The following is a 14,886-nucleotide window of genomic DNA, read 5'->3' on the forward strand; positions in this document are numbered from 1 at the left end:
AAAGAGAAAGCTACATGGCAACCATGATGAGATATATATAGACGGCTACACGTTTCGGGACAGGTCTTGTCCCTTCCTCATGAATGTATATATCTCATCATGGTTGCCATGTAGCTTTCTCTTTTAACGTATATGAATAAAAGTTGAAGTTTTAACGCAACGTCGGGAAGGTGCTGGATTTCTTCTACTTCAGCTATTGGATCCCCTGTGATCACATCTCAAGGTGAAAAACTGTCATTATGGGGCAAACTTTTTAACTGTTAATTAAACAAGAATAACAACTATGGCCAAAGGAGGCCCAACAAAGCGACCCCATCACATTTTGTCACCTTACAACCACAAAGTTAAATGTATTTTATTGAGGTTTTAAAGTGATAGACCGACACAAAGTAGCAGATAATTTTGAAGAGGAATGAAAATGATACATGGTTTTCAAAATTACAATCAAAAATCTGAAAAGTTCAGATCAAAAGTTTCACTGAAATTACTGCTGCAAGTCTTTGTGGGTTTGTCTGTACCAGCTTTTCACATCTAGAGACAGATTTTTGCCCACTCTTCTTTGCAAAATAGCTTAAAGGGAGTCTATCATTGGCTATAGTTATTTTTAACGAAGCATAGGTTTGCATAGCCTTTAGACAGGCTATTTCATGCATACCTTTTATTCATGAATCCTCCCAGCCGTTTTTGAATGAGCCGCTTTTAATGATATGCTAATTGTCCAGCATGGACCATCCGGAAGTCTTTGTGATGCTCTCTGAGCACTGCTTGTGTGATATGTGTATAGAAGGGGGAGGGGGAGAGCCTTTCTAAAGGCTATGCAAATATATGCTTAGTTAAAAATCACTGTAGCCAATGATAGAATCCCTTTCAGCAAGCCAGATTGGCTGGAGAGCGTCTGTGAGCAGCAATTTTCATGTCTTGCCACAGATGCTCAGTGGGATTTAGGTCTGGACTTTGCCTGGGCCATCCTAATAAATGAATATTCTTTGATCTAAACCACTCCATTGTAACTCTGGCTGTATGTTTAGGGTCATTGTCTTGCTGGAAGGTGAATCTCCCTCCTGGCCTCAAGTATTTTGCAGCCTCCAACAGGTTTTCTTCCAGAATTGTCCTGTATTTAGCTTCATCCATCTTCCAATCAACTCTGCCCATCAATGATGAAGAAAAGCCTCCCCACAGCATGATGCTGCCACCACCACCATGTTTCACAGTGAGGATGGTGTGTTCAAGGTGATGAGCAGTATTACTTTTCTTCCACACATAGCGCCTTGCATTTCAATTTTGGTCTCCTCTGACCAGAGCAGCTTCTTCCACATGTTTTCTGGGTCCCTTTTATGGCTTGTGGCAAACTACATACCTCACTTCTTATGTCTTTCTTTGAACAATGTTTTTCTTCTTGCCACTCTTCTGTAAAGTCCAGATTTGTGGAGTGCATGACTTCTAAAAGTCCTGTGGAAATATTCTCCCACCTGAGCTGTGGATTTCTGTAGCTCCTCCAGAGTGACCATGGGCCTCTTCGTTGCTTCTCTGACCAGTGCTCTCCTTGCTTGATCTGTCAGTTTAGGTGCACAGCCATGTCTTGGTAGTTCTGCAGTTGTAAAATGCTTTTTCCATTTTTGGATGATGGATTGAACAGTACTCTTTGGGATGCTCAAAGCTTGGGATATGTTTTTATAACCTAACCCTGCTTTAAACTTCTCCACAACTCTGTCCTGTCTGGTGAGTTCCTTGGTCTTCATGATTCTGTTTGTTCACTAGTATTCTGTAATAAACCACTAAGGCCTTCACAGAACAGGTATATTTATACTGAGACTAAATACACACATCTAGACTCTATTAACTAATTAAGTGACTTCTGAAGGCACTGGATTTTATTTAGGGGTATCGGAGTACAGGAGGCTGAATACTTTTGCAAGCCACTGTTAGATTCGAATAAACCTATGATCGGTTGTAACAACTGAACTAAATCTTAGACTGTTATCTGGTCCATCATTGTGGCGCTGTAGAAAAGGTCCTGTGTTTTTTCTTCACAGGTCACATGTGAAACCTCATTGTTAAATGAGGTGTATCTTTGTCACTGTTTTATAATAGATGGCAACGGGGGGCATCTGAGGCTGGTACACAGAGATCCTTCAGGATGTGTCCTTTAACAGAATGTATTCGTTTTTTGCTCCTTCCTAAAGTGGTCCACCTTGATCTGTACTGCCTGTGTTTTTATACACACATTTAATGAGATACTACATAGTGATTTATATGCGGATAATGTTTAACTCCACTCATCATTTTCTTCTTATACTTCAGTTGTTCACAATTTATCTAATTCTTTCTCCATCGCTTGGATGAGATCCAAATGCTTAAGGCTTAATATTGAGAGATCTGAAATATTTTACTCTAATCTTCCTGTTTCATCAATTGTCATGTTTCCAACCTGTTGTCACTTCTGTTACATCTGCCAATTGTATCCTTTTCTATTGTGTTTCATAAGATGCTGATCATTTTATTCATTTGAGGAAAATGTAATGAAGCCAACAATTAGTAACCTGTGCAAGGGTCTTATATTCTACTGAAAGACCTAAGTATTTCATAAGCATGTGCTCTGGCTCACAAATATTAAAGGTAACTCCTTACGCTAGGTTCACACTAGCGCCCGGAGTCCGTTCTGAGCTTTCCGTCTTCTGCATGCAGAAGACGGAAAGCTGTCAGACCGGGTCCGGCTGTGAGCGCCGGTGAGCGTTTTATGCTCTCCGCCACGAACCGTTTTTTTAAAAAATCGGACACTGAGTACTGCATGTCCGACTCAGCGTCCAATTTAAAAAAAAAAAAAAAAACCCGGTTTTGCGGCAGAGAGTATAAAACGCTCACCAGCGCTCACGGCCGGACATCTTTCAAACCCATTCAAATGAATGGGTGAGAGAGTCCTGCAGGTTTCCGTCTTCTGCTCTGTTTTGTGCAGGAAACGGAAACCTGCAGAATGGAGACTAGGCGCAGATGTGAACGAGCCCTGAATAAACCTTCATATGCCTTATAATGGCTGTCATTAAAGTGGTTTAGTCTGCAGAACCATAAAAAACATGATTACTGTGTATCTGCAACTCTGGCCCCAGAGACAACTGGAAAGACAGTAGACAAGATCCTTTAGAATTTGTAATATCTGGGGGCACATGGTGGCTCAGTGGTTAGCACTGCAGCCTTGCAGCGCTGGAGTCCTGGTGTTCAAATCCCGCCAAGGGCATAAAACCATCTGCAAGGAGTTTGTATGTTCTCCCCGTGTTTGCATGGATTTCCATCCCATATTCCAAAGACCTACTGATAGAGAAAAATGTACGTTGTGAGCTCTATATGGGGCTCACAATCTACATGGGGAAAAAAAAAAAATGGTAGTATCTTAGTTTAACTATTTTTCTTTATCGTTAATATGTGAATAGACCCATTGTATGTCCACAACGAAGATGAACACTGTATATACTCCACTATGTAACTGGATGTGAAAAAGCTATATAAAAAGGATGATATTTAAGCTAGTCTTTTTTCTAAGTGTAGAATTGCATTTATAGGAATCTATGATGCCTGTAGAGATGTTATTGTGACCTCTGGAAATAACCATCCTGCTTCTCAGTCCGGTGATGGACACCCTCTCATAGTTTGTCAACTTGGCAAAATGTCTTTCAGTGTATGGTGGAGGCATGTCTAGCAAGCAGCGACCTCTCGCCAATAGGTACACTTCCCAAAAGTAGCCTCTGAAAGCATGTTTATAGGATAGCAGGGCACTTTTACATCCTCTCGTGGCAACCCCAGTGTCCAATTAGATAACTTCTGTAATCCTTTAAATAGCTGACCTATCTACCAGGCATAATACTACATGCCAGGTTTAGCAGCAATCTAATATCTGCATGCGTTATTTGTATTTGGCAGTGAGTATATTATAGCAAATTTGTTGGACCATGCTTGGCCATTCTCCTTACCTTTGTTCAATTGAATAAAGAAAAAAAACAAACAGATTTTTGGAAATACCTTAAATTCCCCATGGTGTAGATAGACAATATTATAGAAGATAAAACCATTTTGCATGCTTCATTGCTTCTATGGTCTTTTGGATGTGAGATCAATACGCCCAGTTAAACCTTCACGTGCACTTATTTTGTACATGCAAAAATCTCAAATTGATTTAAAAAAATAAAATTAAGAGTGAGGGTTTTGTTTTTTGTTTTTTTTTTTTCATTTTTTCCTAAGTTTTCTAAATGTTAAATATGAGCTGTATCAGTCATTGCAGCTCAGCTGGAGAAAATAGCAGAGATATGCACTGACAATGAAAAGGGGTCAATATAACTCTTGGAATCTATAGCGTATATGATTTATAATTTTCTGTTTGTCATACATTGTATAATAGGTGTCTGTACATTATTTGACTATATTATATTTAGGTAGATTTCAGGGCCTACCAAAGTAATGATGTTCTCTTGCCATCTAACCACCAGATGTCACCATAATACCAGTTTTCCCCCCTAAATTTACAGAACCTGACAATCTTATGCCTTGTAGATTACTCAGTTGAAGCATCTCATTTCATAGTGGCGATGTAACATGTTCCAGTTGCTTTATTACATTAATTTTATAATTTGACAAAAGTAAAAGATCTGATGCAGCATTAGAATGGCAATGTCAGGAATACAGGAACAGTCAAGGAATACAGTGTTTTTTTTTTTTTGTTTTTTTTTTAGACAGAAATAAGTTAATTTTCTTGAGCGATTCTGCAACATCTGTAGACTTTATACATCTAGGTTGTCCTTTCTTAAGCTTGCAAGAACTTACCATCATGTCCTTGCAGTTTACGAATACCTCTAATTGTTGTTTAGTGCAGAGCAGAATAAAAGCGCAGGTAAAGATGGCAGCCATAATCATGTACATTAAGTAGAATTAAAAAAAAATCTACAATCTAAAATAAATAAAAACAGATGAGAAAAAGAAAAGTAATAGATTTCATTAAGTTGTATGTGGGTCTCTACTCTTGGCAGCACAAAAGATACAGTCAGAGACCATAAGTATACATAAAATGGTGTACATTAGTGTCTGGCCAGATGTGTCCAAATCCCTTTTTTATAGTTTTGTTAAATAATATGACATTTGATGCAATATGTAATGGCGCTAAGCCAATTACTGTTCAAGGTGGGTGATGTGTGTGTGTGTGTGTGTGTGTGTGTGTATATACATAATTATATTATATATACACTAGCCTCTGCCCGCAACTTCTTTTGCGGGTTGTTGGCGTGGATTGGAGTGGAGCCTATGTTCAGAAAATTGGTGCCGTCGATGGTTTTCCTGCTCCTGCTTTTCGGCAGCTCTTAAGCTGTCCTGCTGCTGAACTTGTTCCTCGCACCGTGCCTGTGATTGTTTGGGCATCTCAGCAGCACCCTGGGAAGACATATAATGAGCGTGTTGTTGGTGTTGATGATCCGTCTGCACTGAAATTGTTCTTTGCACCCTGCCTGTAATTGTTCCGGCATTTCAGCAGTTCGCTGGGACACCATTTAATGAGCGTGTTATTGTAGTCGATGATCCCCCTCAGCTCCGCTTGTGGAGAGCTCTGTGACTTCTGGTTTCTTTCAAAGCTCTCGTTGTCTGCGACATATTAGATTTTCTTTTTCCAGGCATCTTTAAAATTGGCAAACTGCCAATTTGGATTAAAGGTGTTTGCCCATGTCAGTTTGTCAGCACTGCCTGGAGCAGATCAGATAATATGCAAATGCATGTACATAATCCACTGTGGGTTAGCTGAGTGTTTACGTAGAGAGAAAACAGACCTGGGACCTGAGATAAGCTGCTGCATGAGCAGTGTAATATAGTATGTGAACATAAATTCATACCAGTTGTGAAGCCATGTCATTTAACGGGATAAAATTAGCCTATGTTTTAATCAAGGTTACAGATTATCTATATGGCAAATGTCATTCAAAACCGTTCAGCCATTTTTGCGTGATTGAGGAATAAACATCCAAACTTTCACATTTTACTTTTTATTAGTAAGTATTAGTATATAGTGTGTGTGTATGTATGTATGTATGTGTATATATATATTTAAAATGAGGGATAGGATACCCATTAAAAGTCATCCTGCCAAAAAGTGCAGTTTGTTGAAAAATAAAAACGTTGTAGGTCTTTGGGTGCAGAGACAAAAAAAGAAGTTGTCTTAAAGAGGACATTTCACCTCCTGGGGCACATGTGGTGTAATACACCGCTAGAAAGCCAACAGTGTGTTGAATTTGGCGCACTATCCGCTTTCCTTTTCTGTGCCCCCGATGAAGAGCTAGTCTGTCCGGAACGCCGCTCACAGTAGCGTCTATTGCGTTTTACTGTGAGAGGAGAAGCTCAGTGATATCCTAAGCGGTAAGGAACGCTGCCCCCCATCCCCCCCAGTCTATGTACGAGTATTATCAAGAGTAGGCGAGGCGTTCCTTACCACTCAGCATCATCGCTTGGCGTTAAGGAACGCCCCCTCTCACAACACAGTGCAATAGACGCTGTTGTGAGGAAGGGTGTTCCTGACAGACAGTCTGTCAGAAACGCCCTTCTGACAGTGATGAGCTACGGTACTGGCACCGATAGCTCTTCATCGGGGGCTCAGAACAGAAAAGCCGATTAGTGCGCAAAAGTAGAAAAACATAAATATATGTAAATTTGGTGCTTACATAGTAATGATCTGCAGAATAAAGCATTTTTTTATTTCCTACTGTCTGCACTAAAAATGAAGTGTTTTTTTTTAAAAAAACCGAACCCACATCTAACTGTGGTAGAAAATTTAAAAAGTTCTGACTTTTTAAATGTGTAGATAAAACCACTGGACACTATGCTGCACCAATAACTAGCAAATGTTCTCCTTTCCTTCCACTTTCGCTCTTTCATCCTTTTCTTCTTAATATCTTTGTAGACTTGTTGGCGGGGTCTGTCTGGGGTTCTCCTCAGGTTGCTCCGGCCGCTTAGTTTTGTTTCTATTTTTTTTTGTACTATTGGTCTGTTTCAGACCTAGTATTATTATAAAACTGCAATAAAAATTTTAATTAGAAAAAAAAAAAAGTAGCAAACTAGGATGTATCATTATGGGGTTTATGTGCTTTAAAAAAACTAATTGTTTATTTTAGTAAGAAAAAAATCTTCTCAAGTTTATTACACTTTGTTTGAACTTTGCTACTTTTACATTTTTATTACTAATGGTTTTTTTTTTTTTTTTTTTTTTTTTTTTAAACTAGGAAAAGCTTCACTTCAATGGACATTTTATGATTTACTAAATATGGAAAATGAAAAGAGCCAAGAAAACCAATCTGTAGCAGAAGAAGTATCTACTGTGGAGAACGTAGATGGTGTAACTAACATCACTAAAGATGGCGTTGTAAATCCTGATAAGCGAGATTCTGGATGTGCAACCAATAAAAGACCACCTTCACCGCCCTGTTCATCAGATGACAGTGAAAATCCATGTTTGCCAAAAAGAGCAAAGCTAGAAACAGAACTGTCCATAACTGAGAAGGAAGTCGATAAACAGACTTCCCTGCATGCTCTACAATTCTCTGCCAATAAAGTAATAACTACTGGGACAGTTCAACATGATCCCGACCCTGATGAAGCACAATGTGATGTTTGCTCTACAACCCCAACCAGAGAAGAAGGACTTAACAATTGCACACCAATAAATATGGGTGAAAAACTTGGGGATCATCCTGTTGAGAATAATGCAGACACGGCTTCTGGCGTCTTACCTGTAGACACTCCACCTAGCTCTGCAGCTCAGGTAGAAACATGCTTCCAATGTTCATATGAAAAATTCCTGGAAGGTCCTGTTACTATTGATCCTAAAAGTAAAGAGCCAAATAAGGAAAATGAATTATCTCAGAAAAAGTGTATGAAAAAAAGAAAGATTAATATAAGTAAATGTCGAGTCAAAAAATCGGACTCTATTCGTAAGATAACAGAATTGCATACTGCCTTGAGTCAAGATATTGACCCTCCATCAAATAAGGATAATGCTATGGATTTACTAACAGAAGTAACACTCGGCGAAGAGAAACTAGTACAATGTGCCCCCTCAGTGGATATTTGTAGACAAAATCCAAAAGTCTTGCCTAGTATTAGAGACCTGGACGCAAAAAAGAATGTAAAGAGTCTATCAAAGACCCTTAGTAAGATAATAGTCAAACGGAAAAATGATCGAAAAAAACACGAGAGACGGTGCTGGTTTAGACGAAAACATGGTTTTGGACAATTGAAAAGACACATACAGTTGATAAGTAATAAAAGTAAACTTGAAGATTCCATTGCGCGTTTGAAAGGAAATGTAAATCCTGTAAAAACATTCCTCAAGAAATCTGCAGCGGGCACATACTTGACAAGCGAAAGCGTTACTCATCTGGATGTCGTTTTTGACATTGAAAGTGAAAGTGCTTTACCGCCTGCTGCATTTAAACTAATACGTACTACACAACTTACAGAACAATATGCTTGTGTATACTGTAAGACTGTCGCTAGTACCAAAGAAAACTTCGTTCTTCATTTCTGGAAGAGACATGCCAGTCAAATGCAGTTTTATTGTCAACCATGTGGATACTCGTGCGTTAACAGAGGGGAGTTTGACAAGCACTGTCAAAATGACAATCATAAGAAAGGAAGTGTTTTGTTAAATTGTTACCTCTGTGGTCTAGACACTGCAAGCGAGTCAATATTTAAAACACACATGAAATCCAAACACAAGATGTATTTTCATTGCAGAGTTTGTAAGGTTTACTTTAAATCCAATGATGAGAAGTTACACCATGAAACATCAGAGGCACACACTATGGCGCAGGATAAAGCATGTCCTAATTCTCCCGAGAACATGGAGGTAGAGAGTGAGCTTACTAAAGAGTGTCCACCAGAAGGTGAGAATAGTGCTGCTCTTCAAGAAGTCGAGGTTTGTATAGAAACAGAGGTTAGAAAGCCGCAATTTCAATGCAAAAAGTGTTTCTATAAAACTAGATCATCCACAGTGTTAACAAGGCATATCAAACTGCGCCACACACATGATTATCACTTTTTATGCAAGGCTTGCAACATATACACAATGTATAAAGAAGGTATGGAAAGGCACATTAAAAGGAGCAAGCATATTGAAAACGCCAAGAAAAACAACATTGGATTGCTTTTTGAGGAATGTATAGAAAGGGTCTCATTTATTGAACCGGCTATTGTGCACAAAGACGGACATCAAGATGAGGATTGTGACGTACAGTCACCTTCTGGAATAATTGTACCTTCCACAGTAGAAACTTTTTGTTCTAAACATGCCCCAAGTCAAGAAGATCCAATGCACGTCAACACACCCAAAAGAGGACGACCAAAGGGAAATCTTTCTATCTGTTGCTCACACTGCGGACTTGTAGCATCCAGTGTTACAAACCTTAAAGTACATATTAGAAGAAAGCATACACATCAATACAACTATAAATGTAAAGTGTGTAATTACGACACTGTAACTAAAGGCGACATGGAACGCCATTGTATAACCAGAAAGCATAAGAATCGTGTAGAGGAGCAGAAATTCAGCCAACAGAAAACAGAAATTGTGGTTACCACAGATGGGACAAAGTTTGAAGCTTCTATAAAGAAAAAAGCAAACCCTTCAGCTATTAGTAATGAACATATTTATGTTGCTACTGCTTCAAAACCTTTGCCCAATTCCCAAAAGGAGCAACCAGTGCCTACTGATAACCCAGCCGGTATAGAAATAAAAACCTCTACACGCGAACCTCTTGACAAAGTTTTAGGAGACGTACAGAACCTATGTATTGACGCTAAACAATGCATACATTGTGAGTTTGTTGGGGACTCTATATCTTTAGAGATGCATGTGAAAAAGAAACATACAAAGGAATATGAGTATTACTGTAAAGTGTGTGACTTTTATGCTCCAAAACACAAGGATATGATCACACACGCATCCTCTGAGACGCACAAAGCCAATCGTCAATCTCCTCTTCAGTCTTCATGTACTTTGCCTTCAGTTGTGGAAAAAGAGGTTTGTGAAATGGTGGTATTACCAGACAATGTTTCTAGTGAAAGTGTTGTAGATTATGATCAGAACCCACAATCCATTAATGGTAATGCCGGCAACCAATGCCCAGTTTTACAGATAAAGGCCAATGCTGCTATTCATGGTTCCAAAATGGCTGGTGAGTCTGAACCTATGGAAGATGGTGATGGTGTAAAGCACCAGGGTTTAGAAGGCGTTGAAAAGTGGGAACAAACCAATTCAGTCGATTTTAGTGTACAAGAAAGCCGTGTCACAGAAGATACTGCCCAAGTATCTCTAGACCATGGAGACCCTGATTGTAAAGATACGTATACCAGTAATGATACTGGAAAGGTTTCTGAGAGTGAAATAGTGACTGACTATTTGCCAGAACCTGGCACCATTATTAGCACATGTAGTAGTATTCAGAGTGAACCCCTCTTTGATTCTTCAATTGTAAAAATAGTTTCCAGTAAGTCTTTAGATAATGAAAATACCCAAATATCTAAGATTAGTGACCTTGAGCCTAAAATACTTGAGCCACAAGTGACCAGAAAGAAGAAAGCCAATGGAAATGCACAAGGAGATGCCAACCGAATCAGATGCAGTGACTGCGGATTCCTAGCGGACGGCCTTAGTGGATTAAATGTTCATATTTCTATGAAGCATCCGGTCAAAGAAAAACATTTCCACTGCTTGCTGTGTGGTAAATCCTTTTTTACTGAAGGTAATCTTCACCAGCATTTGGCTAGCATTGGTCACAACAGAAATGAGTTGGCCAGTTTTGAAGAGCGACCAGAAGGCGGTGGGACATTTAAATGTGTGAAGTGCACTGAACCTTTCGATTCTGAACAGAGTTTATTCATACACATTAAGGAACAGCATGAAGAATTGCTCAGAGAGGTAAACAAATACATCGAGGAGGACACCGAGCAAATCAACAAGGAAAGAGAAGAAAACCAGGGAAACGTGTGCAAGTACTGTGGCAAGATATGCAAAAGTAGTAATTCCATGGCGTTCCTTGCCCACATCCGAACTCATACAGGTAAGGCCCAATTTGCCAAATGTTACTATCACTTTCAGCATTTCATGTATGAGATGAGAATACCCATGCATCTGCCCCATCTGAGGTGAACGTTGTGAAAGCAGCTGAACACGGCTGTTCTACACTGTTTCCATAAGTTAGGAAAGTAAGGAGCTTATGGAAACAGCATAGTGCTACAAGTTCTTCTCATCTGTGCTTTTCTGTTTCCATAACTCATATCTACTTCTATGGGTTTATGGAAACTGTGTAGTACAGCTGTGTTTGGCTGCTGGTGTATGGGACATTGAAGCCATGATTGGCTGAGCTGGGAATAACCCTTTAAACATTACAATAGATATGTAAATAAGTTACATTGTTTTAGATCAGATAGCTAACTGAACCTAAAATTGTCACATGGAGTAGAATTTGTATGATGATAGCTTGTAACCTGACAGAGAAGGCATATTGTACCGACATGTTTGATAACAGACCGGTTTTCAGTACACTTATGCTTCTTTTTGTAAGTAGAAGTCATTTGATTGGTCTTATTTGAATAGTTCACTATAAATGTATGAATACAATGAGTGCCTGTTAGGCCAGGTTCACATCTGTGTTCGGAAAATCTGTTCGAAATCTTCAAAAACTGTAAAAGAACCGCTAGTGCCCGTATGCAGCCTCTCCGCCATGAAACCACTTTTTTATTTTTGCTCGGACACACAGTCCTGCATGTCCATCTTTGTGTCCAGACAAAAAAAAAAGTGGTTTCAGGGTGGGCGGACAGCGGCGCAAGTGTGAATACCCCCTGATCTGTCTGAAAAAAACTGATTAGGTTATCAGCTGTGTGACTGGAATCCCTTTTGTAACAAACCGTTATTCTCTTAAAACTGTTTGCCAGTGGACAGATACCAGATGCAGATGTGAACCCAGCCTAAGTTTTTTGCTGAGTACTGTATATTATATTGCCTGTGTTCAGACAGACTTGAGTTCAGTATTGGTCCATAAAATAATACTGGATCATGACTGTGATATGCTTTGGAAATTTGTGAATACATTTTCAAATGGGCGGTACTACTCCCCTGGCCGTGCAGTGAGGAAAAACTGCTTAAAAAAAAATGCAGAATATAATGTTATTCCTCATGTACATACATTGTAATATACAAAGATTGCTGTAAGATTAGGTATACTTTAAAGGGGAACTATCATTGGGAAAAGTCATTTTTAGATGAGCACATCCTTGTATAGCCTTTAGAAAGGCTATTCCACACATACCGTTTGTATGTAAATTGCCTCAGTAGATTTTGAACAAGTCCATTTTTATCCATATGTTAATTATCTTCTACCGTGCACCCTGGAAGTGTCTCTGTGCACTCTGCTCTATGTGTATGTATAGCAGAGGCTGCTGTGTTGTTGACCTTTCTCTGATGTACATATACATAGAGCAAACTGTGATCAGACTCTTCCGGTGCACGGTGGAAGTTAATAAACATATGAATAAAAATAGACTTATTCAAAATCTACTGAGGCAATTTACATACAAAATGTATGTGTGAAATGGCCTTTCTTAAGCCTATGCAAGGATGTGCTTATCTAAAAATGACTTTTCCCTATGATAGAGCCCCTTTAAGAATGTTCTACAATTTTGTATGTACACTTCCTAAACTAGTGTAATCCTTTCCTCTAACTCTACTAGCAACATATATACAGGGCATTCAGAAAGGCTCATTGATCCAGGGAGCACTCTCTGTAGTTGGTGCACTAGGTTTGGTGCCTTGGAAATGCTGCTTCTTTTTTTTTGTAAAGCACGTCTGTCCCCAAAATTCTCATTCTACTAAAAATAACATTCTATTGTTCTTCTTTTACACGACCACCATCTATATTGTGTTTGGCTTCTAGGGTAAAGCACCAGTTCATTGCAGGATGCAGCCGGGCCCAGCTGAGATCTACGTCTCTTTGGCCCCGAGTGCTTGTTAGTTTCCCTTTTACCCTGAATGCTGTGTGTATTTCCTGTGTTCAGACAGGCTTGGCTTCAGTACTTTTCCATTGACTAGTTTTCTATAATTGAATGTTCTAACAAAAAGGGATTCCTTTCCAGCTTATATTATTCAAAGTGGGTCATTTTGGGGTGGTAGTTGGTGCCTGGTATTGCCAGTGACCAATAGATGAGTCCCACCCTTATTTTTAACTTTATTTTAGTTTTATTACATTTATGTATTTTATATTTCGCTATACTTTCTTCCATTTTCCTCCTCCTACTTCCTTCTCTATTAAAAGTATGTTAGTATGAGCATTTTCTAAGGTACTTATAGAAAGAAATGAGCTTTATGGTTATAATTTGAAATTAAAGAAATATGGTGACATTTATTTTGTTCTCCCTGAATTTTGATTTTGATCAATGTGTATATATATGACAAATCTACAGTTTGCGTCTTTTTAAAGCCACAATAGTTCAGTCTCAGATGTTGCAATGGCTATAAGCCATAAGATATGTTTTAAATAAATGTTACTTATGAACATTTTTTATTTTTTTTTATAAGGGATTTGGTTAGGGGTCCTGCCTAAGCCCTCAAAATGCCCTCATAAGCCAGATAAAAGTGAATAAAATGAAAGAGGAGATGCTAATGGAGTTCTCTTTAGAATTCTTTATGCCAATGTCTGGTCAAGACATGTTGCTTATAATTGATGTGTCCATTACTTGAATTCTCTTGTAATTATAGTCAATAAGTCTTGTAAATGTGTTAAAGCTCACTAAAAGCATACAAATTCAAGAACAGAGTAAGGCTAATAATTTAAAATAATCAATGTAGGCATTTCAGCACTTAATTTCCCTTGTGTGTTGATAGCTGATCATTCTTAATCCATTAAGATTTATTTAGTCGTTTACAATGCAAAATAGGTTTGCACTGGTCACTTGTGCCATTTGAAAATGTCCACCAGGTTAAGTGCAGAATGTAGTCCATTATTCTTCCTTGACTATATGTATTAATTGCATTTAAAATCAAGTTAATGTGTATGTGAAAGTGAGGTAACTATCAATATACGACAGAACAACCGTACTTATAGAAGTTACATCATTGATTGTAACATTTAGTAAAAGTTAGCATACTTTCAACATCATTCGCACGGCGCCTTCAAATTTGTTTTAATTGCTTTCCGAAATGGCACTTCAACGCACAAATTTTCTGCAGATTAGTAGAAACAAATATCACTATGTAAATTACACGAGGGTAATCTGTTCATTACTAGAACTGCGAACGTGCATAGAAGGTGTCTGCCAGGATCAAGACTAGATTTATTTTAAGAAAAAGGAATTGCTTAAATAACCATTCCCTTATATATTGTCTTCCATTTGTCATTTCAAAATGTTGGTGTCAGCAAAATTCTTTAGGCCCGATCACACTGGGCACGGGATGGCATAATTTGATCCTGATTTTGACGCAGGCTTCCTGCTCTAGAGTGGGCCCAAATGAATGGGCTTAGCCCGGAGGGTGCTGCCGATACCTGTGGTACCTTGTACTTACTTTGGACTCATATTAAATCTGTTGTCAAAGACTGACTATTAATGACAAATTAGGTCATTAATTCAAGATTGGTGGGGGTCTGACACTTGGGCCCTGCACCGATCAGCTGTTTTTAGCACAATAGGATGGAGTCAGAAGCAGAGGGTTTCATACGTTGTGCAGTGGTGGAGCCAGTTGTGTTACTTCCGATTGGCACCTTTTCAGTTGACTGATTTGCTGCAAAAATGAACGTAGATTGTAAAGATTTGTCTTAGAATGTCTAGGTTTAGTGAAAATTTGGCAGATCTAGCAAGTGAGTTGTAGAGGGTTTT

General features: G+C 38.7%; 1 protein-coding gene across 2 annotated transcripts in view; it reads left to right on the top strand.

The window, feature by feature from the left end:
* ZNF407 (zinc finger protein 407) overlaps window positions 1–14,886 on the top strand; it is a 360,082-nt gene that overhangs the window by 8,153 nt on the left and 337,043 nt on the right. For both annotated transcript variants that reach the window (XM_075270737.1, XM_075270738.1), the window contains one exon: window positions 7,242–11,078. In XM_075270737.1, the coding sequence (XP_075126838.1) occupies window positions 7,283–11,078 (3,796 nt within the window). In that variant the 5' untranslated portion in view covers window positions 7,242–7,282. The remainder of the gene's footprint in view (window positions 1–7,241; window positions 11,079–14,886) is intronic.

This window comes from Leptodactylus fuscus, chromosome 4, assembly GCF_031893055.1.
Source record: "Leptodactylus fuscus isolate aLepFus1 chromosome 4, aLepFus1.hap2, whole genome shotgun sequence".
Taxonomy (NCBI): Eukaryota; Metazoa; Chordata; class Amphibia; order Anura; family Leptodactylidae; genus Leptodactylus; species Leptodactylus fuscus.